Below are 26884 nucleotides of genomic sequence, written 5' to 3' on the forward strand. Positions count from 1 at the left end.
GAATTAAAGACCAGCCTCGGCAGCATACTGAGACCCTGCCTCTATTTAAAAAGAAGAAAAAGATAAAGAAAGAAAGGAAAGAAAGTAGGGTAGTTTGATAAAAGTTTAAAAAGCCAGCGTATGGGCCGGGCGCGGTGGCTCACACCTGTAATCCCAGCACTTTGGGAGGCCGAGGAAGGTGGATCACGAGGTCAGGAGTACGAGACCAGCCTGGCCAACTTGGTGAAACCCCATCTCTACTAAAAATACAAAAATTAGCCGGGCGTGGTGGCGCGCGCCTGTAATCCCAGCTGCTCGGGAGGCTGAGGCATCCCAGCTGCTCGGGAGGCTGAGGCAGAAGAATCGCTTGAACCCGGGAGGCGTAGGTTGCAGTGGGCCTAGATCGTGCCATTGCACTCCAGCCTGGGCAATAAGTGAAACAACACCTCAAAAAAAAAAAAAAAAAAAAAAAAAGCCAGAGTATGAAATATATGAGAATTTGCAGCAGAATAATATGACTTCAGGATGTGACAGCTGTAAAGGGTAAGCAGGCCAAGTATCAAGGTCCCTTCTTCGCTGAGCAAGATTGCAGAGAACAAGGGCCATGCACAAGTTTATGAAGCTGAAACAAGGAACAGGACCCAGATCTTCTGATGTTTATTTCACCGTTACACGCTCATTTATCATGTATCCACTCATTCAAGGAGCATTTACTGAATTCCAGCATGATATAAGGGTAACATATAAACTTCACCCCAATCTTCACCTCAATGCTCATGATCCTTTATAAATTATCTCGAGGGAAAGAGAAGCCCATCAAAGACAGTCCTGAGAAAGCTGGGGCTGTTCATCTGTATACGGAGTTTAACAGAATGAAACGCCGGAGTTGGGGTGTCAGCTGGAATTGACGGTATACGGTGCGCACTAGGGAATCTCCCGACGGGGAGCAGTGAGTTGTCATCCCGGGTAGACGGCGAACTCCCGGAGCCACGCGGCCGCAGGTGGGCGAGGGCGGCGAGATCCCTCGCCGGCGTGAGAGCGGCCATGGCTCTCCAGGCGGAGCGCACACCTGGTAGCGAGGCTCGCGGCTCGGCGCCGCCCGCGGCTCGGCGTCTCCCGGCTCCTCCTTAACCCGCGCCAGGAGGCGGTGGCGGCAGCGGCCGGCGGGCGGGGGAGGGGGAGGGGCATGGAGCGCGGCGCGGAGGCCGGGGAGGAGCCGGGGCCTGCAGCGGAGCCGAGCCGAGCCCGAGCCCGCGCCGAGCCCTGACACTGTCCGCCCGCCTTCTGGCTCCCCGGGAGCCCAGACTGGTCGGAGCCCGAGCGGTGGCAGCGCGGGGAGCCCCACGCGCCGAAGGGAGCGGACCGGACAGGACGGCCCTAGAGGAGGTGCTGCCGCCACAGTAGCAGGGACCGGAGTCTCGAGCCGCGGCCTCCCGGACCGTGCTGCCCAGGCCAGCTCAGGGAGAGCCGGGAGTACGAAAGCCCCACCCTCTGGGGCACCCCGGGAGCGGAGGCGGGAGCGGGGGCGCGAGCAACCTCTCCCCCTGTTGGAGAGAAAAGACCCTTACCACTCGGGTGAGGGAAAGAAGAGACCCCTGGAGGGGACGCCTCTCTCCTGCCTAGAGGCGAGGAAGACCCCTGTACTGGCCGGGGAGGAGACCCCCAGAAGTGGAAAGAAGGGAGCTTTCCGTAGGGAAGCAGAGTGAGACCACCCTAGCGCGCCCCCGCCCCTCCAAACACACACTCTCAACAGTTCAGGACTTTGGAGGCAGAGAGAGACGGGGCTGTGCCTATGGAGTAGGCACCCTCGGCCCACCAGTATTCACAGGAGACAGGAGTCCTTACGTTCAGAAGCCACTCCAGGGAAAGAAGAGGAATCGGCTTTCAGCCTTCTGGAGAGGGGAAGACCTCCCCCTCAACTTCCTCGTGCCTAGACAGTGGAACGGGGTAGAGCCCCTCCGCTCCTATCTCCAGCAGACAGAAAGAGCCCTCCACCTCAGAAAGATCCAGTTTGGGGGGGAGGGGAACTCCCCCAAGGGGGAGGAGACAACTCCTGGTTGGGAGAGGCTCCTCCCCTCCTCCCCAGGGTAACAAGCAGGGTGTGGGGGGTGTGCCACCTTCCCCAAGTAGGACCTCCTTCTCCTCCCCCTCCCCCTCCTCCGCCCTTGACTCCTCATCCTCAGGGGACCCAGTTCCCCTCACCAACTTGGGAGGCTCAGCCACGTCCAGGAAGAGCCACTGAGGATGAGAGCCGTCACCTGCCTCTGAAGAGGGGAATCCCTCCAACCCCAAACTCCAGTACCAGGTGGTTCCCTCCCTTTGCCGGAGGAACCTTGGAGACAGGTTAGTGCTTTCTTTCATCTTCTCTCTGTCATTGTCTGGCACTAGTGGGTGTAGGGGGCTGAGCTGGTGGATCGTGGGTTTCACTACCGGGGAAGATAGAGTGATGACTCAGAAAATCCAATGGGAAATGTGATCCAAGGGAGCTCCTGGATTTGAACCCACATCTTGCTGCAGAAGCTCTGAGAAATGGGTTTCTTAGTGTTTGGGGACTAAAGGGATGGGATTCATTTTAGGTCCCTTAGGGAAGTGGATGTTTTCATGCTGAGGAAAAGGGTTATCAGAAAACAGCTGCATTTTGAGGACATGCATACTGTGTAGCAGTGATTTACACAACCCAACCAGTGGTAAGACTCCCATACCACCCTTCACCCTTGGGCCTTTTCACCTGGAGAGTGGGCTGTCATGAAAATCACGGTGGCATCTGGGGTCCTGGCCTTGCCCAGGGCATGCCGAGGTCAGCTTAGTGTTCACCAGAGGTGTTCCCTCCAGCTTACTGCAATTATAGCTCCCTTGACAAGAAAAGCAATCTGTTCCTGCTCATCCTATCTCAGATACCAAGAGGCCTCCTCTCCTGACATTTCCATTCCTAGCTGGATGTATGCCTCTGCCCATAAAATCCAAAGGGAAAATGGGAATCCCACATGTTCTGAGGCGAGAAGAAAGTGTGCAGGGGAATGCCAACTCCCGGGTTGAAGTGCTTCTTTGATGCTGGCCCTGAACCACTGCCCCAGTCCCCTTCTCGACTCCTGTTTTTTGCTCACAATTCTTCAGGAAAAATTAGATCCTGGATACGAAGGGAGGAGGGCTGCTGCTCCGCTTCTGTCCAGACTTCCAGCTAAACAAGTTGACCACTGGAGAGATTTCACTTCTGAGGAGTATATAAAGTTTCCTTCCAGAAAAGTACCTGATAGTCTCATCCTCTCCCTTCCTGTTTCTTGTTCAGTTCTGAGTCCCTCGAACCTTGTGTTAAAGTTTTCCTTCATAAGCTAGGGAATTATCAAAGTCCAGAATCTTCAGAAAAGGCAGGAAAAGGGTACCAGGAAACCCTCCCCTGAAGCCTAGGCTGTTTTTAGGAGAGGTCACTAGCTGGTTGTCTGCTTTCCTGCCTCGCCATTAGCAGATACCTTATCTTCTGTCTCACAGCAAGGACAAGTTGTGAAGGAGGCTTCATCTGACTTGGCCTTTCATATTTCCTCCTCTCTCTGGGGCATGGGTGAGGTCTACCTAAGTTCCTGAGTACAGTCATTTGTCCTGGAAGCTACTGGTGGTATATGAGATAGGGCACAGGTTTGTGTGGCTGTGCTATAGGACAACATGCATATACTTCTTAATTCATGTGAATGTGGCTCTCTCTGTTTCAAGCGGGTATGTGTGTGGAGACAGGTACTTATGTGCTTTTCAGACTATACTCCAGTTACCTAGAATTGTATGTTTCTGGTGGGCCTCTAGAAGCAGGTGCCTCTGTACAAGGACATGGATAGGTGGTGGTAAGGATGGCCACCTGAGGGGAAAGGCTTGGCCTTCCCCCAGTCAATGGGAGCCCTCGTGACGGTCTACAGGACAGTCCTTTAAGCAGCAGGGCAGCCCAGTCTCAGGCTGGGATCATTTCTTCTAGGACTAATAAGAGAGCTTCATTGCTGATACCTCTGGTCTCAGAAGGATGAGGATCCTTGACTCCTAACTCCAGAACTCCTTCCCCTACCTTTTACAAAGGAGGCCACGCTGGTTAACAGCAGCCTGTTTCTTATAAAGTACTTCACCAGATGCTGGCGTGCACCTGCCTGAATGGCTCAGGGTGAACTATATCACATCTCCAAGTACACCACCGCCACGCAGTTTAACTGGCCCTGCTTGGACTGAGTTCCCTAACCCTGCTTGCTTCTCTGGAATCAGTTAGAAGCAGGTGGCTACTGAGTGGGATTAACTGTGGTTTAGAGAGTGTGCTTTCCCAGACCATGTCTTATGACTACACCTAGTTCCCCCGGGAAGATAAGAGATGATAGTTCCTCATTCCTTCATCCTTAGAGTCTTCCTGATCCTAGCATTAGCCAGTACTGGGTGATATTATCTCCAAAGGAAAAGTTTGAGATTCTGACATCCTGAAAACCATTGCAGACGCAGTGCAGGCTTTGTAATGCAAACCACTGCAGGCTCGCTGCTTCCACTCCTATCTCTATAGTCTGTCAGTTTGCTAATTTTTAATTTCTAGTATTCTCTTTTTTCCCCATTTAAAAACAACAGCTACACTTATTTAGCATTTACTAAGTGCTCTAAAAATATTAACTCAAGGTAATCCTTACAACAATCAAAATAGTGGAGCTGGGATTGAAACTCAGGCAGCCTAACTCCTCATGTGCTACACCTAGCCACTGCCCTCTTTGTTCTAGCATTCTGTATGGGGCAGGAAGTCATCACACCTTATTACCTGACATTGGCATTAGAACAATTAGTGGCCTTTCAGATAAAATGGGAAGAAAACTGAGCCTGTTATTGTGGATCTTACATGTTTCATCCAGGATCGGTCTTCCACTCCCAGAATGTCTATGTGTCTGTTTTTCTCTGCCTTTCTCCCAGTTCTGTAGTCTTCATTAGACGTCGTGTGGATGTGATGGAGCCTGCCCTTTGGCTGCCTTTCCCAGCTTCTATGGGTATTTCCTTTCAGTCTTCCAGCACACAGAGAAGAATGTGGCCTGACTCAGGTTCTGCCCAAGCCCCGTGGCACAGGGCCCACCTGGAGAGAGAGGTCTGGGTAACTAGGTTGGTTGGACTGAGAAATGGAAGTACCTCTTGTTTGCCTTTCTAATAATAGCCCTGAACATTAGCCTCGTGCCATTATTTTGGGGAGCGTGGAATGTGTGGCAGCCACCAGCTCATTAAGTTTCATTCACTTCCCTCCAGGGACGATGCTTTGGCAGGGTTTATGGGTTCATCTCTTTTATGGAAGGGAAAAACTGAGGCATCAAGACTTCACTGGGGGCCAGGCATGGTGGTTCACACCTGTAATCCCAGCACTTTGGGAGACGGAGATGGGTAGATCACCTGAGGTCAGGAGTTCAAGACCAGCCAGGCCAACATGGTGAAACCCCACCTCTACTAAAAATACAAAAATTAGCCGGGCGTGGTGGCGTGTGCCTATAATCCCAGCTACTCGGGAGGCTGAGAAAGGAAAATCGCTTGAACCTAGGAGATGGAGGTTGCAGTGAGCCGAGATCGCGCCACTGTACTCTATCCTGGGCCACAGAGCAAGGCTTCATCTCCAAAAAAACAAAACAAAACAAAACAAAAACAAAAAACACTTCATCAGAGAGGCACGGATGGTTAGGGACAGTCCAGGAGGATTTGGAATAGAACCAAGGAACCTCAGTCTCTGAGGCTCTACATGCTGGGCTGCCCTTCACAAATGGGGAAGTGAAGAGGGTGAGGAAGTGGGATGGGTCAAAGGAGAACGGTGCTGAAAGATCAAAAGAATCAGATGCTACAAGCTGCTTGTAGCTGGTGAGATTTGAATATATTTTGAGTGCTGGGGGCTGTATCTGGAGGGCTGACTGGAAGGGGGCTGGAGAAAGGTTAAATTTAACCTCAGTGTCCTAACCTGGTGCTGGGGTAAGGGTAGGGAAGGGCATAGAACAACCTGCAAAAGGCTGAGAGTGCTTCCCTTTCAGGAACTCACTGTGATTGGCATGTGCCAAATGGGTTCTTCTGTAAGCCCTCTAAACACTTTAAATCCACTCTCATGCCCCTGTCCAGTGTTGGGAAAGTTGTTTCAAATGAACATCAACTGAAGGCCTCTGTGCTCTTAAGATGAAATTTCCTAGGGATCTTTAGAAGGAGATAAATAGGGAATAGGGCAGAAGTACTTTAGGGACCTCCCCATCTGGGGAGGACCCAGGAGGACCCTGGTCATTGGAAACCTGCCCATTGGCATGCCACTCTTCAGCTCGGATGACCCAGCTACAGGACTGTGATCCTGCTACAAGTATACAAGTATATATGTGATCTGCTATAGCCCAGGGACTGGGGTGTTTTGACTTAGTAGTATTGGAAGGTGTGAGGTTCCTGGAATGATTAAGTGTTCCTATTAGTTTCCGAGTTTCCATGGTTAGGGCAAGGTGGCAGTGGGATGAAGAGGATAGTGGGAGAGAAGCTAAGGATAAAGGGGAAACCCTTCATGATGCTATTTATAAACATGCCAGCCCCCCTCCCTCCGCCCCTTTTCTTCTGTCAAGCAATTCTTGGGTTAGAGTTGGGTCTCTTGCTGCCCCGGCCCCTGAGGCACTAAGGTGTTTCCTTCAGCCTTGTGGAGTGAGTGTGTTGCTGGTTAGGGGCTGGGTACTTGTGCACACATGCAGATTGCCATCTGCGTGGGTGGGACCTTGGGGAGAGGGGAGTAAGTGAGAATGCTGACCCCTAGGAGAAAGGCTTAAGGGTCAAGGGCAGAAGAATCACTACCTAGGATAGAAGAGGGAGCTGAGACCCTGCAGGATGTGTTGGGGTCAGGAGAGAGGGGGACATGGTCCTATCTGCTGTTGAGCTTTGGCCTGCAAAGTGTGTGGATCTGTTGTATTTTATGGATACGCTTGTGCATATATCTGGCTGTGGATTTAGAGATCACTTACATCATACGTTTCTGTTCAGGATTCTGAACTTTGAGGCAATCTAGTCCTGGCTCCTCAGGAGAAGTGCCCTGGTGGGACTGAGGAAGACAATGTTAGCTGGCATCTGGCGGCTGTGCAGGCACAAACCTGCTAGGCAGCAAGTGCTTAGGGGGTTGCTGGCATCAGCTCTAGGGGAGTGCCAAATGGCTACCTAGGGGTTCCTGCCAGCCTTTCTAGACCCTGCAATACAGATATCACCCATCGTTCTTCACCTTCCCTCGCAAGATGTCACTAGCTATACCTCTCTGCTGGCAAGAGTGCCCAGGCAGTGTGGGTGGCAGCAGGGCGTGCAAACATCAGGCGTAGGCGGTCTGGCAGCTCCAGGAGTTTGCATGGAGGTGCGGCGAGCGTGCCTGCCTGGCTGGGAAGGAAGGAGGGAGGAGGAGGGCGGAGAAGGGGAGCCAGCTCCGAGCTCCAGAGGGGCTATTTTTAGCCAGGCTATCGGATTGTTACCGGTAGGCACACAGCTGGGTGTCTCCCTGGCTCGGTGAAGCCCAGCAGGCTGAGAGGTGGAGGTCCTTGTGGATGACTCCTTCCTGGTGTTGGTGTCTGTGGGCGGCAGCGTGCAAGGGGTAGCTTAAAAAGTGTGAGGGCAGCTGTGTACTCAGGATGTGTTGCTTCTGTGTGTGACTTTGTCCTCTGGTGGTTGTGTATGCTGTATATGTAATCGTGATCTCTGTGTATGTGCTTCACTGTTTATGTGTCTGTCTGCTGGTTGTCACGTATAATTTATGCCTGGGATATATCTAATATGCCTCAGGTGCACATGTGTGGGATAAAAAGGGCAAGTGCTCGTAATGCATCTAGTAGGAAACATCTTTAAAAGTGTTGGTGTGTGCTTCATCCGTGTATGTTTGTATTTAGGTAGACTTTTGCTTTATATGTACGTTCCTGCCGTCTATCTGTGGATGTTGTATGAAAATATAACAGGTGTCACATGATTGCAGAATGGACTTTTAATTTTACCTGCTATCTAAGTGGGGTTTTTCTTTTTTCAAACTCATTCCTACATAGTTTAAAAATACTATGTTGTAGGGCTATAAGTAAGGTGAATTGAGGAAATAGCTCAATTTGGTGTGAAGTTTGGTCTCTTTTAGTCCTACATGGAGAGGCCTCTTGGCCCTGCTCCACAATAAGATGTAGGGTAACTAGCAGTCCATCATCTGGTAGATAGGTCTGCTTGGGGATTCTGGGAACACCTGGTGGAAGGCCATGCCATGGGTGTCTTATGGGAATGAGAGTAGGAAGAAACTCTACTTCCCTCAAACAAAAGGATTTGAGTATTACTTGCCCCCAGTATTTTCGTCTCCTCTTTGTCTTCTCTGCAGAACCCAGAAGTACCATGGCTTCTGACCTAGAGAGTAGCCTCACCTCCATAGACTGGCTCCCCCAGCTGACCCTCCGAGCTACCATTGAGAAGCTTGGAAGTGCCTCCCAGGCTGGGCCTCCCGGGAGCAGCCGCAAGTGTTCACCAGGGTCACCCACAGATCCTAATGCCACCCTGAGCAAAGACGAGGCAGCAGTGCACCAGGACGGCAAGCCACGATACAGCTATGCCACTCTCATCACCTATGCCATCAACTCCTCTCCAGCCAAGAAGATGACCCTCAGCGAGATTTACCGCTGGATCTGTGATAACTTCCCCTATTACAAGAATGCTGGCATTGGTTGGAAGGTGGGAATGCTTCTATAATCTTGGCTTAGGTTTAGCCTTCGACAGCCTTTTTAGAGAAAAAGGTTTTGTTTCTTCTTGTAACCTGTTCAGTTTACTCTGGTTTGTCTCAGAGATGTGAAAACTTAAAATCTCATATGTTCTGCCCTCTACTTTTTTTTCAGAGTTGAACAACTTTTATAAGGTATATTAGGGAAACTCCAAGCCATTAAGTATAGTGATGGGGATGGCAGGACGCTGTTGCTCATCACACCCTCTTATCTTCCTTTTTTTTTTTTTTTTTTTTTGAGACAGAGTCTCGTACTGTCGCCCGGGCTGGGGTGCAATGGCATGATCTCGGCTCACTGCAACTTCCACCTCCCAGGTTCAAGCGATTTTCCTGCCTCAGCTTCCTGAGTAGTTGGGATTACAGGTGCCAGCCACCGTGCCCGGCTGATTTTTTGTATTTTTAGTAGAGATAGGGTTTTGCTATGTTGGCCAGGCTGATCTCGAACTCCAGATCTCATGATCCACCTGCCTCAGCCTCCCAAAGTGCTGAGATTACAGGCATGAGCCACTGCACCCGGCCCACATCCTCTTGTCTTCTGATCCCTCAAAGAGGATATTCATTCATTTCACAAATGTTTATTGCCATTCTACGATGTTCCAGTCACTGTGCAAGGCATGGCATCACTCCTTCCTACCTAGAGGTAGGAGTCTAATCTAGAGATCAGATTTCCATAGCTCCATTGCACAGTCATCATCTTTTGAAAAGCTGCATTCCAAGAAAAATCATCATATAATTAGGTTCTTTATGAACAGCTGGCTACCAAGCAAGTAATGAGAAGTTAAGTTGTTTGGCTGGAGATGAAGAAAGAAGGGGCTCCTCTCCTAAGCAAAGCAAGAAGGCTGATATGCTCAATTTTTTGGAGCAGTAGCTCATTTGTCAATTGTTGAGTAGGAATAGGAACTTTATATGTAGTTCTCTCACTCTATAAATCCCCAGTTGACATACAAACCATGTAGTGAGTTGGAGACTATTGAAAGCACTCAGCTTTCTTTTCTTTTCTTTTTTTTTTTTTTTGCGGGGTTGGGGGACAGGGTCTCACTGTCCCCAGACTGGAGTTTAGTGGCGTGATATCGGCTCACCATAACCTCCGCCTCCCGGGTTCAAGCGATTCTCCTGCCTCAGCCTCCCGAGTAGCTGGGATTACAGGTGCGTGCCACTGCTGCCTGGCTAATTTTTGTATTTTTAGTAGAGATGGGGTTTCACCATGTTGGCCAGGCTGGTCTTGAACTCCTGACCTCAAATGATCCACCCGCCTCGGACTCCCAAAGTGCTGGGATTACAGGTGTGAGCCACTGCACCCGGCCTCTTTTTTTTTTTTTTTTTTTTTGAGACGGAGTCTTGCTCTGTCGCCCAGGCTAGAGTGCAGTGGCGCAATCTCGGCTCACTGCAACCTCCGCCTCCCAGGTTCAAGCAATTCTCCTGCCTCAGCCTCCCGAGTAGCTGGGATTACAGGCGCCTGCCACTGCAACCAGCTAATTTTTTTTGTATTTTTAATAGAGACGGGGTTTCACCATGTTGGCTGGGCTGGTCTTGAACTCCTGACCTCAAATGATCCACCTCCTGCCTCGGCCTCCCAAAGTGCAGGGATTACAGCTGTGAGCCACCATACCCAGCCTCTTTTTTTTTTTTTTTTAAGACAGGGTCTTGCTCTGTCACCCAGGCTGGATTGTAGTGGTACAATCACAGCTTACTGCAGCTTGAACCTGGGCTCAAGCAATCCTTCCACCTAAGCCTCCTGAGTAGCTGGGACTACAGGCATGCACCACCATGCACAGGAACTTTTTTTATTTTGTAGAAATGAGGTCTCACTGTGTTGCCCAAGCTGGCCTCAGGCTCCTAGACTCAAGTGATCCTCCCATCTCGGCCTCCCAAGATGCTGGAATTACAGGCATGAGCCATTGTGCCTGGCCCATTGAGCTTTCCCTTTGTAAATATGACCCTGCTAGCTACCATAATCCCCAATCCCACCCAACACACACATTTTTTTTTTTTTGAGACGGAGTTTCGCTCTTGTTCACTAGGCTGGAGTGCAGTGGCATGATCTGGGCTCACTGCCACCTCTGCCTCCTGGGTTCAAGCGATTCTCCTGTCTCAGCCTCCTGAGTAGCTGGGATTGCAGACATGTGCCACCACGCCTGGCTAATTTTTGTATTTTTAGTAGAGACGGGGTTTCACCATGTCGGCTAGGCTGGTCTCGAACTCCTGACCTCAGGTGATCAGCCCACCTCAGCCTCCCAGAGTGTTGGAATTATAGGCGTGAGCCACCACGCCCGACCCCAACACACTTATACAATATTTCTTTCCTCCAAATGTGAACATTCTATGGGCTATTGAGAAAATGAAGGTGATCTGTGTTTTTGTTTCACTCAATTTATATAAAAAGTTTTAAAACATTGTTCTTTTGCTATCCGTAGGGTAGATTGAGGAAGTGGGCAGATGTGATTGTGAGGCATTTATATACTTGTTACTCGGCTGGAAAGATTGAAAAACTATATAATCAGTTTTTTCAGAAGCATTAGTAATCAAATTTATAGCCATTCCCTCCCATCAGTTTAATCTCTGCATTTTTCTTATCTCATTGCTATTGCTGTTTGATGCATAATTCCCTCCATCGGTGTAGTTAAGAGGTACTGAGCTTACCCTGATACTTCAACTGCATGGTGTATTATGTTTTTTTGTGTGTCCCTCTGTGTTCTATTGGAAAATGTTCTGCTCTGCATAATGCTCAGGCCTAACTTGCTTCTCTGCCTCTCCAGAATTCAATACGGCACAACCTTTCTCTCAACAAGTGTTTCCGGAAGGTGCCCAGACCTCGGGATGACCCTGGGAAGGTAAGATACTACTGTAAGCATTGAAAGGAGGAGTAGGAAGGAGAGTGAAGTAGTTGACAGTCCAGAGTCCTGTGGCTGTTTTAATTACCCAGAAGAGGAAATCATGCTAATTAGAGAAGCATCTTTATTTTTTTCTCAGAGGAAGCTTGGTTGTCAAGCTTATGGGCCCCCAGTAGAATGGGTGACTAAGAAAGACTGTGAGGCCAGGCGTGGTGGCTCATGCCTGTAATCCCAACACTTTAGGTGGCCGAGGCGGGCAGATCAACTGAGGTCAGGAGTTCAAGATCAGCCTAGTCAACATGGTGAAACCCCGTCTGTACTAAAAATACAAAAAATTAGCCAGGCGTGGTGGTACATGCCTGTAATCCCAGCTACTCAGGAGGCTGAGGCAGGAGAATTGCTTGAACCTGGGAGGCAGAGGTTGCAGTGAGCTGAGATTGTGCCATTGCACTCCAGCCTGGGCAACAAGAGTGAAACTCCATCTCAAAAAAAAAAAAAAAAAAAGACTGTGAAATCTTTTTTTAAAAAAAATAGAAATACTTAGGGTAAAGTTGACTTTCATGCTCCCCCTTTTTTGTGTGGCACTCTTTTTTCCTAGATGTAAAAGGTAGACTTAATAACCTTTGTACAAACATCTCTATACAAAAGTCCCTGGTGTTTCCCCCGTAAAAGAGAAGGGATGGATCATTCTCTCCATTTGACAGATGTGGATGCTAAAGTCCAAGCAAGTTTTGCCTCAGGTCAGAAGGGAAGGGAGAGGCTGTGTCTGGACATTTCCAGCTCTTTGAGCTAGATGCCATTGTTCTGCCCCTCCAAAACAATCGAGGCCTGTGTTTGGACCACAGGATTACCTCTGGCATACTCAGTGAGTTTCTAGGACAAATTTGCTCTTCATTAATACCCAGAACCCTGGGAGGTTCTGAATGTAACAATTTTGTTTTCTGTGGGAATGGGATCTCCTTCCAGGGTTCCTATTGGACAATTGACACCTGCCCTGACATTTCCCGAAAGAGAAGACACCCTCCAGATGATGATGTAAGTTCCCGGCTCATGAGGAGATGCCATATCTGAGCCAGCTGCTCCTTCCACCTCCTCTTATGGACGTTCAGTCCTTTCAGAGGCAAAGGTGGAAGGAATACCAGCAGAGGGGAAACCATGGGTCTTGGGAGGATGTTGTGCCTCTGCTTATAGATTTCTTTTTTTTCACAACCCTCAGCTGTCGCAAGACTCACCAGAACAGGAGGCAAGCAAGAGCCCACGGGGAGGCGTTGCAGGGAGTGGAGAAGCCTCACTGCCTCCTGAGGGGAATCCGCAGATGTCACTTCAGAGCCCCACATCTATAGCCAGCTACAGCCAGGTAGGAAGCAGATATGGCAGGGGCCATGGGATGGGTGGTGAATAGATTCAGATGTCTCCCTGTTTATTCAGAATTATGTATTGAGTATCTGTGATATATGAGGCAGATGAATTGAGAAAGAAGGGGAAGGCAAAAGAGGGAAATAGAGAGAGAGAGAAATAGAAAGGCATAGCAGAACTTTGAGAAACATCAGGAAAAAAAAGCTGGGCACAGTGGCTCATGCCTGTAATGTCAGCACTTTGGGAGGTCGAGGCAGGCGGATCATGTGAGTCCAGGAGCTTGAGACCCGCCTATCCAACATGCCAAAACCCCATCTCTACAAAAATACAAAATTAGCTGGGCGTGGTGGCATGTGCCTATAGTTCCTGCTACTTGGGAGGCTGAGGCATGAGAATCACTTGAACCGGGGAGGTGGAGGTTGCTGTAAGCTGAGATCACGCCACCACACTCCAGCCTGGGCGACAGAGCGAGACCCTGCCTCAGAAACAAACAAACAAACAAAAAAGAAGAAATGGAGACTGATGAGAGAAAGAGGGTACATTCAAGATAAGAACTAATGAGGAAAGAAGGAGAAAATGATGCTGGGTCATTGAAGAGCTAGGTGAGGATGAAGAGGACAGACAGGAGAGCCTGGTGACCATTGAAGGGTTTTATTGGTCCCTCAGCTGGGACACTGATCAGGAATTTCTTACCTGTTTTTGCAGGGCACAGGATCTGTGGATGGTGGAGCAGTGGCAGCAGGGGCTTCAGGCCGAGAAAGTGCTGAGGGTCCCCCTCCCCTCTATAACACCAACCATGACTTTAAATTCTCCTACTCAGAGATCAACTTTCAGGATCTAAGCTGGTCCTTCCGCAACCTCTATAAGTCCATGCTGGAGAAGTCCTCTCCCTCCTCTCAGCACGGTGAGTCTGGAGTTGGGATGGGTGCAGGGAGACTTTTTTATCTTGTTGAACAAGTGGGGTGACATTTTCTTTTTTCCCTTAGTTTTTTATTTTTATTTTTTGTGAGACAGGGTCTCACTCTTTCGTCCAAGCTGGCGTGCAGTGGCACGATCTGAGCTCACTGCAACCTCCGCCTCACGGGTTCAAGCAATTCTGTCATCTCAACTTCTCGAGTATCTGGGAGTACAGGCACGTGCTACCACGCTTGGCTAATTTTCGTATTTTTATTTTTATTTTTGAGACGGAGTCTCGCTCTTGTCGCCCAGGCTGGAGTGCAGTGGCGCAATCTCGGCTCACTGCAACCTCCGCCTCCCGGGTTCAAGCAATTCTCCTTCCTCAGCCTCCTGAGTAGCTCAGACTACAGGCGCATGCCACACTCAGCTAATTTTTGTACTTTTAGTAGAGACAGGGTTTCACCATGTTGGCCAGGCTGGTCTCGAACTCCTGACCTCAGGTGATCTGCCTGCCTCGGCCTCCCAAAGTGTTGGAATTACAGGCATGAGTCACTGTGCCTGGCTTAAGTTTTGTATTTTTAGTAGAGACAGGGTTTCACCACGTTGGCTGGGCTGGTCTCGAACTCCTGGCCTCAAGTGATCCACCCACCTTGGCCTTCCAAAGTGCTGGGATTACAGGCGTGAGCCACCATGCCTGGCCATATTTCTTTCTTTATTTTTTTGAGGCACAGTTCCGCTCTTTGTTGCTCAGGCTAGAGAGCAGTGTCGCGATCTCGGCTCACTGCAACCTTCGCCTCCCAGGTTCAAGCAATTCTTCTGTCTCAGCCTCCCAATTAGCTGGGATTACAGGCTCCCGCCACCACGCCTGGCTAATTTTTATATTTCTTAGTAGAGACGGAGTTTCACCACGTTGGCCAGGCTGGTCTTGAACTCCTGACCTCAGGTGATCCACTTACCTCAGCCTCCCAAAGTGCTGGGATTACAGGCGTGAGCCACTGTGCCTGACCCATATCTCTTATTTTTAACACAAAGAGAGGTATCACTACTCAGAGGAAATATTTCATGAACTAAAACTGTTTGGAGTCAAGTGAGCTCATCTGTCCTTATGCAAATACAGCTGTTTCAGGAGGCAAGCTAGGCTAATGGCTTCAGAAAGTGAATTGGAGGATTGCCCCTTCCAGGACTAAGGGCAGTGATTTTAGGGCTGCAAGTGAGTCATTTGGAGGACGACCACGAGGGGGCAGCAGCAGTACCCTCTCCCGAAGAATCCCTGCGTTTCATTGTGAGAACAGTTTCTTTTTAGTGTATTTATATTTATGTTACTTTTATTGTGAAAAATTGCAAACAGATGCAAAAGTGTGGAGAAAAATATAATAAACCCCTGTGTTCCATCCCCCAACTTTAAGTTATCAGTATTTTATTAGGCTTGTTTTGTTTACCACTGAGCCTTCTAAAAATTGGAGTAATTTAATGGAATTCACATATACCATGTCATTCCACTCATAAATACAACTTCGATATACACCTCTAAATGATGACTTTCTTCTAGTTATCTACCATGACATTATCATTCCTAACATAATTGATAATACATCCTTAATATCAGCTAGTATCTTGTCCGTGCACATTTTCCTAATTATCATATGAGAATGACTTAACGTTTTTACTGGGAGGCCCCTTGAGAGAACATCTGGTTCGGCCCTCTGCAATATCTGTGTGTTCGTTTTTTAAATAACTTAGAGACAGTGGTGAAGTTGATTTCAGGTGAGGCATTAGACCTTCTCATTCTGTGCAGTAGCCCTATGTTGGCAGCAGGGGCTGAATGGAATGATTAAAAACTGGTTAGGAGTCACTTTTTGGAAAACTTATATTCATTTTCATGAATTTCTTCTTGTATATCACAGGGGATCAATTCCTAGAGTTGTGTCCAAGACTGTAGCATTTGCTCAAGAAATGAATCCGACTCAGGTGGTTGGTTGATTGGAGGCGGGAACATGAGAAACTGTCAGAAATAAAGTAAAAAGTTAGATTGGGTGAGGACAGCCTAGAGTTCACTCAAGTTTTATTGTGACCGAAAGCCCCTAGTCTCAGACTTTTGTTCTTCCCGGCCTGTCTGCTTGAGAAATAACTCCATCCTGTCTCTGCTCCTTACCCAAGCTACATTTATTTATAGAGGGTACAGGAATGACTTGGCAGTAGCAGAGTGTAGAGAAAATAAGGGGCCGGTCGTGGTGTCTCATGCCTGTAATCCCAGCACTTTGGAAGGCCAAAGTGGGCGGATCACCTGAAGTCAGGAGCTCGAGACCAGCCTCAACATGGAGAAACCCCGTCTCTACTAAAAATACAAAATTAGGCGTGGTGGTACACACCTGTAGTCTCAGCTACTCGGGAGGCTGACGCAGGAGAATTGCTTGAACCTGGGAGGCGGAGGTTGCGGTGAGCCGAGATCGCACCATTGCACTCCAGCCTGGGCAACAAGAGCGAAACTCCGTCTCAAAAAACAAAAATCAGAAGGAAGAGGAGATAGTAGACAACTGATGGCTTTGTTTTGTTTCTGATTTACTTTTTTTTTTTTTTCCCCTAAACACTAGATGACCAGGGATGGTTTCCTTTTTAAAGTTCACCTGCTGGGAAACTGTGATTTCAGGCCTTCAGCCAAATCCCTAAAAAGTAGCATTAAATGCTACACACTGACCTTTTTAGTAAGATTTCAGTGGTCTCCACACTGTCAGGGCCCTCCTCTAACCTAAGTGCCTTCCTGTCTCTTGTACCTGCCAGGAGGGCCACAGGGATCTTTGCTGCCCTAGAATGTTCTTACCCTTTTAACTCCACAGTTTTAGTCTGAGGCTTCCCATCTCAACCCAGGGAAAATCCCATTTTGTGAAAAATGCATTGCTTAAGTCACTTGCCTGCTTCCTCCCCACCTGCAGGCTTTTCTTCTCTCCTGGGGGACATCCCACCCTCGAACAACTACTACATGTATCAGCAGCAGCAGCCACCGCCACCTCAACAGCAGCAGCAGCAGCAGCCGCCACAGCCACCTCCCCAGCAGTCCCAGCCACAGCAGCAGCAGGCACCTGCCCAGGGCCCCTCAGCTGTAGGGGGTGCTCCTCCACTGCACACCCCAAGCCCAGATGGTTGTACCCCACCAGGGGGAAAGCAAGCTGGGGCAGAAGGCTATGGGCCTCCCCCTGTAATGGCCATGCATCCACCCCCGCTGCAGCATGGAGGCTACCACCCTCATCAGCACCATCCCCACTCCCACCCTGCCCAGCAGCCACCACCTCCACAGCCACAGGCACAAGGCCAGGCTCCCATCAACAACACTGGCTTTGGTGAGTAAGGAGGGTGCACGGTGATCTAGAGGAGGGTGGGGTGATGTCCTTGTCCTAACACCGGCATGGAGGTGCAGTTAGTTAGGAAGTTAATGGTGGGTCTTTTAGGCTTCGCTCCTTCATGTGAGCTAATCTGAACAGAGTTACTACTTAGAGCTCTGTCTTATAGAATTCCTGGATCAATTGAGATTGTTTTACATATTCTCCTGACTATGAGCCTGGCTGTACTTAAAGCGTAGCTAGCTTTTCCAGTCCTAAACTCCCAGGGAGGGAGAGTCCAAAACTTGGAAATGCAACTGCTAATCTGTATAGATGCAAGAATCTTGCATGTAGTCAGCCGGGTATCAGTTGACTGCTGTCTTACACTTCACTCTATCTTATTATCCACTTTCTCCTCTTTACAGCCTTTCCTTCTGACTGGTGCTCTAATATTGACTCTTTAAAGGAAAGCTTCAAGATGGTGAATCGGCTCAATTGGTCCAGCATTGAGCAGTCACAATTCTCAGGTTAGTGATCAAAGGACGAAGGAAGAGAGGGATACACTGTAAGGGAAAACCCAGTAGAAACTGGAACCGGAAGGGGGTGGTTAAATGAAGTTGCAGATTTGAGGATTTCATTGTTTTTCTTTCTTTTTACACAAGATGGATCATATTTACATTATTTTCAAATTAACTCAAATTAATCTTGTCTTAACTGAAAATGTGGCAGTGAATAATCCTAGTCCATTCTGTCTTTGGGAGGGAGAAGGCCCTCAGGAATTTCGAGGCCATGGACCACGATTTTGTAGTTTTGTCACCACTCACTGACAGTGTGACCTTGGCTGAGTCACTCAGTCACATTGAAAGTTTATCTTACTCATCAGTAAGATGGCAATTATAAGAATTTGGTAAGGGATCAAATAGAATGAGAGTTTGAAAATACAGAGCTCTGAAAGATATAAATTGTTATTGTTAGTGCCTGTTATCAGTGGGGGTGATTGATGGTGTGTTTGGAACAGTGAGATAGGGCGGGGTCTGATAGGGGCTTCCTACCTCTGCAAGGTTTGCATTGCTTGCTTCCCTCTTTGTAGAACTGATGGAGAGTCTACGACAGGCAGAGCAGAAGAACTGGACCCTCGACCAGCATCACATTGCCAATCTGTGTGACTCCCTCAACCACTTCCTTACTCAGACTGGTCACGTGCCCCCTCAAGGGGGTACCCACCGCCCACCAGCCCCTGCCCGTATTGCTGACTCCTGTGCCCTCACCAGTGGCAAACAGGAGTCAGCCATGAGCCAAGGTACTGCACCAAGCCAGTTGCCATGGAGGTGGAGACTATGTTGAAAAGGAAGCACAGGAGAAAGGCAAAAGAGAACTGAGGGAAAGGATTTTATGGGGCAGTGACCCAAATTGAGCAGTGGAACTAGTTTATCAGTTGACTGAATATCTGTTGAATCAGTGAAGTCCTAAACTGAAAAATGCAAAAGAAATAGACTGTATGATTCCTTTTTAGACCTCAGTTTGGGAGATCAGAATTGCTTAAGAAAAGGGAGGAGATTTGTTAGAGAAAGGCTGTATTTTAAATTTGCGTCTCAGTAATCCCTACCGCCTGGGTGATACCGGATGAAATGGTGGTTCTATGCTTATGTGATGTTCAAACTAGTGAAATGAGAGAGATGTCATGATTAGGTTCCTGTTGCTTGCTTTTTGTTTTTGAGATGGGGTCTCGCTCTGTCGCCCAGGCTCTGGAGTGCAGTGGTGTGATCACGGCTCACTGCAACCTTGACCCCCTGGAGCTCAGGTGATCCTCCCACTTTAGCCTCCCGAGTAGCTGGGACTACAGGTGTGTACCACCATGCCCAGCTAATTTTTTTTTTTGTATTTTGTGTGTAGCTGGGGTTTCACCATGTCGCCCAGGCTATCTTCAAACTCTTGGACTCAAGGGATCTACCCACCTCGGCTGCCCAAAGTGTTGGGATTACAGGCATGAGCCACCATACCTGGCCCTGTGTTTCTATATTTTTCATCCTTATATCTTTCCTATTTCACAATTGTACTATCCATTTCTTTTTACCCTCAGTGGTGAGGACTGACAGCTTCTGCAGAAAGCCTTCATGCCTGCAGGAGCTACAGAACAGGGCAGGGAAGAGAGAAGGAGGATGGGAGCAAGAGTATACTTTTTTCTTCCCTGCTTTGTTGAGTACAGCGACCCCCGTCCCAACTCAAGTAACTCTTGTCTTGCTTTGGCAGTGAACTCTTATGGGCACCCACAAGCTCCCCACCTCTACCCTGGCCCATCACCAATGTACCCAATCCCCACCCAGGACTCAGCAGGATACAATCGCCCAGGTAAGAGCTAGGAAGCTTGTTTCAAAACCGTTGTACTCTGATGAGTTGCTTTGCTTTCCTTTGACTCTGAGCTGGCATTCTGTGCATTTTTGCCTGCATCTCACTGGAGGGAATGAGCCTTTATAATTCCCAAGGCTGGAGGATGGGCTACCTGCTAAGAAGGTATATGTCAGGGGAGACTAACGAAGACAGATGTCCCTTCCCCTTCCCTTCCCCTTCCTTTCCCCTTCCCTTCCCCTTCCCTTCCCTTCCCCTCCCTTCCCCTTTTCTTTTCTTTTCAACAGAGTCTCGCTCTGTTGCCCAGGCTGGAGTACAGTGGTGCGATCTCAGCTCACTACAACCTCCACCTCCTGGGTTGAAATGATTCTCCTGCTTGAGCCTCTCAACTAGCTGGGACTACAGACCCACACCACCATGCCTGGCTAATTTTTGTATTTTTAGTAGAGACGGGGTTTTGCCATGTTGGCTAGGCTTGTCTTGAACTCCTGACCGCAAGTGATCCACCTGCCTCTGCCTCCCAAAGTGCTGGGATTACAGGGGTGATCCACTGGCCCCGGCTAGATGTACTTTAAAATTAGCAACTGCAATAGTAAAAGGAAGTGAAAGCATACATATAAGCAAAAGATAGCTATGTGCAACATTTTTGTGTGGCTTTGGAATCTAGATGGAAGATGTGCTCAGGCAAATAAAATGAATTTGTTATCCACACATACTTGCTTTGTGCCCATGTCTGCTTTCCTGTCACCTGATCTCTAGAATCAGGGGTCTGGGACTGAAGTATCTCTGATAGTGGGGGTGGGGCAGGGAGACACTAAATTGCCACAGACAGAACAAAATGAACAGATCCTTCACATTTAGACACATAGAAAAATCACTGTTATTCTGGCTAACCACACGTGTTTTCAGTTTTGGGGGTAACATCTGACTCTCTCTATTCTTTGTCCATATAATATAAATACAGATTTCTATACTGCTATTTCATGTGATATTATCTTCTGTTTGTTTGTGTGAGTCAGAGTCTTGTTCTGTTGCCCAGGCTGGAGTGCAGTAGGCAATGGTGGGATCCTGGCTCACTGCAACCTCCGCCTCCCAGGTTCAAGTGATTCTCGAGCCTCAGCCTCCCGAGCAGCTGGGATCACAGGCCTGCCACTGTGCCTGGCTAATTTTTATTTTTTAGTAGAGACAGGGTTTCACCATGTTGGCCAGTCTGGTCTAGAACTCCTGACCTCAAGTGATCCACCCATCTCGGCCTCTCAAAGTGCTGGGATTATAGGCATGAGCCACCATGCCCAGCCATATGATATTATCTTCTGTATGTTATTTTATCATTATCATATGTTTTCAGAAGTACAATTTTTTTTTTTTTTGAGATGGAGTCTCGCTCTATCGCTCAGGCTGGAGTGCAATGGCACGGTCTTAGCTCACTGCAAGACCTCCCGGGTTCACGCCATTCTCCAGCTTCAGCCTCCCGAGTAGCTGGGACTACAGGCACATGCCATCACACCTGGCTAATTTTTTATGTTTTTAGTGGAGATGGGGTTTCTCCATGTTGGCCAGGCTGGTCTCGAACTCCTGACCTCGTGATCCGCCTGCCTTGGCCTCCCAAAGTGCTGGGATAACAGGCGTGAGCAACTGTGCCTGGCGTCAGAAGTATAATTGTTAATGGCAGCATAATATTTAATTGCTGTGGAATGTAATTTACTCCAGTTTATTTCCTGAGACCTCGCTGAAATGGTGACCTGCAACCAAAATTAACTCCAGCTGATAAGGGCGATAGCCTCACAAGGCCTTCTTCGTGGTGTTATCTGGGGCTGAGCACAGTCCTTGTAAATTGAGGGAACAGCTTCCCATCCACTCTCCTTTTACTCTCTTTCTTTCTTTCTAACAGCACACCATATGGTCCCTCGGCCACCAGTGCCACCTCCTGGTGCCAATGAGGAGATCCCTGATGACTTCGACTGGGACTTGATCACTTAGTGCATCACAGAGTGTGGACATCAGCCGAGGGCCGCGTGGTGAAGTCTGGCAGTGGGGAAAGAGCAACCCCAGCCCGTCCCTTCCGCCCTGTCTGTATATAGACATATATCCTCTTTTTGTTCTTTCTCTGTCAGAGAAGCCACTGCAAGATGCTGCCGAAGATAACCCTCTCTTTCCTGCCTCATTCTTCTCTCTTCCTTCCTGTTTTTTCCTAGTTCTTTTATTATTATTCTTATATTATTATTATTATTATTGGTTATATACTGTCCATAGTCTCCTGTCCCTACATCATGGATCATGTCCACCTTTTGCTAATTTAAAATCATCAGGCTGGAAGATGAAGCCATGATAGCTACAGAGAAAGGTTTTAGACTCCAGTTTACCTTTCTCTTGGAGAAACTCAATGCTAATCCCATCTTTTGGCCCTAAATTGTTTTTTGTTCCCGTCAGTTTCAGGCCAGGACTGGAGAGGCCACATTACCAAGTAGAAAGGGTCTGAAACATTACTTGGCAGCCAAGAATTTGGAGGTTTTAAAATGGTGCTAATTCTGTCCTCTGAGGTCTTCGTTGTCCCTTTATACCTTCAATCCTTACTTCTGCCAGTCTGCATTTCCTATCAAGGGTGAAAGTGATGATGGTGGTGCAGGAGGGTGACAATAAAATCCTAGTGGAATTGGAGACCATCGGAAGGGATGGAATATAAGTCAGTGTGAAACTGAGTGTACACTGCCATGTTACATCAGTGTCCATTGGCTTGCTTTGAGCCTGTTCTCTAAGAAGATAGGATTGGTTTTAGCCCAAACTCTGCTTCTATGGTAGGGCATGAGGACAACTATTCAGCATGGTTTTAGCTTCTTGGAGATGATTCCAACTTAACTATTGTGGCTTTTTAAACATAATTTTCTCTGAAAATTAATTGTGGCTCTTCTTTGCATTTACGAATGATCTTCCCATCCCCTCTTCCCATTCAGCAATATTACTTTGTCCTCCTTTAATTGTTTGCCCAAATCTCCCACCCATCTTTTTTCTTCCCCCATTTCCTGGGATTCTCAAGAAAGAAAAAGTAACCCATTATCACTCTGAGTTTCGTCGTGTCCTGAGACATGATGGGAATCTCATTCCCACCTCTCATAGCAGAGCCAAACCTTTAGTGTTGGTGGTAGGAGGATGGGGAGAGGAAAAGGGAGCTGGCAAAGAAATGGATAGGGAATATTTTAGTTCTTTAAATATACAGGCAGATGCTTCTCTTGGAATCCAGATCATCTGGCTGAAGCTTTTGCAAGTAGGCTTTGAGGGGTGAAGGAGATTGGTGGAGGAGGGTAAATAATCTAGAGGCAAGAAGAGTTCAGTGAGGGCCAAGGGGGACCCCCAGAAAAAGGTATAGAGCTAACTCATCTCTTTTACAAGGGGTGGCCATGACTTACTGTTGCAAAGTACTCAGTGTATATTTAATGTTGATTGTTGAATTTTAGTTACGAGAGGGAAGAACAGTTTTACTTCTGTCCTTATTTCACTTGCTGAAAAGCTGTGGGACAAAATGGATGGAATAGACAAGGCCACTTTCTTTGTGATTTCTGCTTTTCATGCATATTATTATATTTACCCATAATTTCCAAGAGATTTGGCTTTCCGCTCTCCTGCTTTTTTCTTTCATCCACCCCTTTCCTTTTTTTGGAAGGGGGTTATATATGAGAGTTTATTGAAGAAGTCCAGTGAGGCTGAAGTAAAGGGGCAAGATAGGGCAGTTAACTAAAGAGCACTTTATTTCTTTGAAGCCTTTCTAAGAAAGAAATGGGGGTGCGAGTGGCTTGAATCTCCCATGATGTTGGAGGGCACTTAGTGGGGTTGAAGTATGATGTAATATTTCCCATTGGGGAAAGGAGAATTTCTCTTAGAGGGTGGCAAAATGCCTTTGCCCAGTGTCCCTATTTTAGGCATCTTTTCCTTCCTTATTCCTTCCAGTCAGGGTGTGTCCTATACAAAACTTCCCATCAGTTCTCCTCAATATTCCCCATTTGTAAATGATCACTTCTCTTTTCTAAACCCTTTTCCTGTTCAGATCCATACAGGATTTGCAAGGGTAGGATCATACATGCAAATGCCCCTTGTTCATCTGTGTCTTCTGCAAACTAGTCTCATGAAGAATTCTGGCGTGCAGCCAGGGTAGCTGAAGTTTGGGTCTGGGACTGGAGATTGGCCATTAGGCCTCCTGAGATTCCAGCTCCCTTCCACCAAGCCCAGTCTTGCTACATGGCACAGGGCAAACCTGACTCCCTTTGGGCCTCAGTTTCCCCTCCCCTTCATGAAATGAAAAGAATACTACTTTTTCTTGTTGGTCTAGCATTGCTGGACACAAAGTGTAGTCATTATTGTTGTATTGGGTGATGTGTGCAAAACTGCAGAAGCTCACTGCCTATAAGAGGAAATAAGAGAGAAAGTGGAGGAGAGGGACAAAAGGAGTAATTATTTGGTATAGATCCACCCATCCCAACCTTTCTCTCCTCAGTCCCTGCTCCTCATGTTTCTGGTTTGGTGAGTCCTTTGTGCCACCACCCATAATGCTTTGCATTGCTGCATCCTGGGAAGGGGGTATATGGTCTCACAAGTTGTTGTCATTGTTTTTTTGCATGCTTTCTTAATAAAAAAAAAAAAAGAATGTTTACAGTTTTATCTTACTGGTAGTGGTCTCAAGTTTCTTTTGGCCAGGGAAGGAAAAAAGAAATGTGAAAGAATTTAGTTTCAGTTCGTCTTTATTCCTCTTCCACCTTCCACCACTGGGTTGAATTGGTTGACCCTGACATGTTTTGTGACCTTGGTGGGAAAGAGGAATCAAAGGCACGTCCTTAACATTCCTCTTTTCAAATGCTATCAAGTATGATGACATATTGCGGGAGAGTCAGTCACCCCTTGTAGGTTGGTGTATGGAGTAGGCCCACCTTGCTTGCATTTTAGGATAGTTTAAAGATTTAACATACTATACTTTGGGGCCGGGTGTGGTGGCTCCTGCCTATAATCCCAGCAGTTTGGGAGGCTGAGGCAGGCAGATCACCTGAGGTCAGGAGTTCGAGCTCAGCCTGACCAACAGGGTAAAACCCCGTCTCTACTAAAAACACAAAATTAGCCGGGCGTGGTGATGCATGCCTGTTATCCCAGCTACTCTGGAGGCTGAGGCAGGAGAATCGCTTGAACCTGGAAGGCGGAGGTTATAGTAAGCCAAGACTGCACCATTGCACTCCAGCCTGGGTGACAAGAACGAAACTCTCTCTCAAAAAGAAAAGATATTGGTTGGGCGCGGTGGGTCACACCTGTAATCCCAGCACTTTGGGAGGCCGAGGTGGGCAGATCACAAGGTCAGCAGTTCGAGACCAGCCTGGCCAACATGGTGAAACCTCATCTCTACTATAAATACAAAAATTAGCCGGGTGTGGTGGCAGGCGCCTGTAATCCCAGCTACTTGGGAGGCTGAGGCAGAAGAATTGCTTGAACCCGAGAGGTGGAGGTTGCAGTGAGCTGAGATCGTGCCAAGTGTGCCACTGTGCTCTAGCCTGGGCTACAGAGTGATACTTCATCTCAAAAAAAAAAAGATATTATACTTTGGACAGGAGCTGTGTTCCCATCTGGGACTTCCTGGAGAAGATACAGTACAAAATAGTTACAGGTACTCACCAGGTTTTCATCAGAAATGAGGGAGCTCTAATTGTAGGAATTTCTTCAGAATACATTTCCAAAGCAAATGGAAAAGAAAAGGAGTCCAGAAATGCTGATTACTCGTTGTACATTAAATCTTTATAACTGCGTCAAGATTATTCACCTTGATATCCTATACACTAACCCCAGGAGTTTAGGTCTTATTCCCAGGGTCTTATGGGATGTGCTGGGGTTTCTGGAAGCCTGGCTAATTGCTATTATAGCAAGTCTATAGTCACTCACTAGGAGATTTATTTGCTGCATATTTAGAGATTGTGATATATTCTGAATGTGAAACAAAAGGATTCATAAATCTCTGAGCCTTGCAAGGACCCATGAGAAAAAAAAGCATTTATTCATATCAAATATATAAGCAAATTAATATATAAGCTGGAAAGGTAGCACTTCAAATCTTATGTCAGACATTCTTCACAACTGAAAGAATTCCTAGTGACTTGTAATTTTTCTGCATATACTTTATAAAAAATCTGTAGTCCAGACCCTCACCTCAGCCATTGAACAGACAGTGTCTTGCAGGTCTAAAACACATGTCATTTTCTGTTTTTAGACTACATCATTGTATTTGGTTTAGATGAGGCCACGTTGTGATACAAACAAGCCAGAAATTTCAGACGTTTGACACAAACATTTATATATACAGAAAAATGAGAAGGTGGTAGGGAGTTAGGTAATTTTGTTTTAAATGAAAAAGGGACAGAAGGAAAGCTATATAAATGGTTGGAGTGTATAGACAAAGTAGAAGAAAAATATGTGGTCATGAATGAATTAAAATATGGTTATTAATGAATGTTGGGATGCTGGATAAACAAATTAAAAATATGGGGTGCTTGGATAAACATCTTCATCTTTTAAAACAAGAAGTCGTTTTATCATGTCTCCAGAAAAGAGCAGCATAAGCACATGATTTAGAAACATCATGATAATTATCAAAGGAAACATCTAAAATTGTGCAAGGGTTATCTCTGGGAAATGAGAGTGGGAGGAGGGAACTTTTGGGCACAGTGAAGTAGGAGACCTCATATTTCATTATATACCTTATTAAATTATTTTAAAACTATGTGCATGTATTACTTTGACAAAGAAAAGGATTTAAAAAACCCAGAAGATATATTTGGTAATTCTGGCATGTAAGTTGCCTGTCGTCATGTTTTAAAATGTGATGGCAAGCCTGGTAGGGTACTCAGTTGCAGAGAGTAGAAGAATTGCTGCTCCATCCTCCACCCTCTTTCTCCTTCCACTTGAAATACTTTCTTAGAAAGTATTCATTTGGAGCAAGAGGAAAGGAGTAACTAGAATCTTATGAAATTAGAGGTTGTTTGAGGCACAAAGTCTGATGTGGAAGATTTGGAGGCTGGGGAGTAATAAGGAAATTAAGGAGCTTAAGAAGAGTAGTGGAAAATAGGTGCCCAACCGGTAGGCAGTTAGAAGAAACAGAACTCCCCAAACCACAGCTTTCATAACATTTCATGAGTCAGTTTTCACGCAGTAAGTTGTAATAGTGGAAACTCTATGTAATAGTGGACATTTCTATGTCCTGTACCCAGGGGTGTTCCCAGGGACAGGCATCATTTCATAACACTATGCTCCAGACTCAGTCTCATGGCTTCTTGTCTTCACAGGCATTTTCTTTTTGCACTTTCTTTTCGTTTAAAACCATCAACACCACACGACAACAAAGCAGTAGGATATATGATCATCTTTCACTCACGTAGGAGAACAAGAAATGGTTTTAAATGGAATCTGGAAGACTTAGA

The 26884-nt window shown here is 47.2% G+C and overlaps 1 protein-coding gene across 2 annotated transcripts; it reads left to right on the forward strand.

Annotated features, from left to right (window-relative positions):
• The first annotated feature begins 1162 nt into the window (after positions 1-1162).
• FOXJ2 (forkhead box J2) lies at positions 1163-24097 on the forward strand. Of its 2 annotated transcripts, XM_001166729.7 has the most exons (11): positions 1163-2322; positions 8306-8652; positions 11455-11529; positions 12496-12564; positions 12746-12886; positions 13591-13789; positions 16713-17117; positions 17522-17623; positions 18187-18396; positions 19347-19445; positions 21334-24097. In XM_001166729.7, exons 2-11 carry the CDS (start codon positions 8320-8322, stop codon positions 21420-21422), a joined length of 1722 nt encoding a protein of 573 aa, XP_001166729.1. In that variant the 5' UTR covers positions 1163-2322; positions 8306-8319; the 3' UTR covers positions 21423-24097. The 2 variants fall into 2 exon arrangements, with proteins under 2 accessions (XP_001166729.1, XP_016778393.1); XM_016922904.4 differs by lacking the exon at positions 12496-12564 and having other exon boundaries at positions 1212-2322.
• The last annotated feature ends 2787 nt before the right edge of the window (positions 24098-26884 follow it).

This window comes from Pan troglodytes, chromosome 10 (genome assembly GCF_028858775.2).
Source record: "Pan troglodytes isolate AG18354 chromosome 10, NHGRI_mPanTro3-v2.0_pri, whole genome shotgun sequence".
Classification (NCBI taxonomy): domain Eukaryota; kingdom Metazoa; phylum Chordata; class Mammalia; order Primates; family Hominidae; genus Pan; species Pan troglodytes.

Coding starts and splice junctions, on each gene's coding strand:
- FOXJ2 (XM_001166729.7), top strand. CDS start 8,320: ATGGCTTCTGACCTAGAGAGTAGCCTCACCTCCATAGACTGGCTCCCC. Junction 13,790..16,712: donor CTCTCCCTCCTCTCAGCACG/GTGAGTCTGGAG, acceptor CCCCACCTGCAG/GCTTTTCTTCTCTCCTGGGG. Junction 18,397..19,346: donor GGAGTCAGCCATGAGCCAAG/GTACTGCACCAA, acceptor TTGCTTTGGCAG/TGAACTCTTATGGGCACCCA.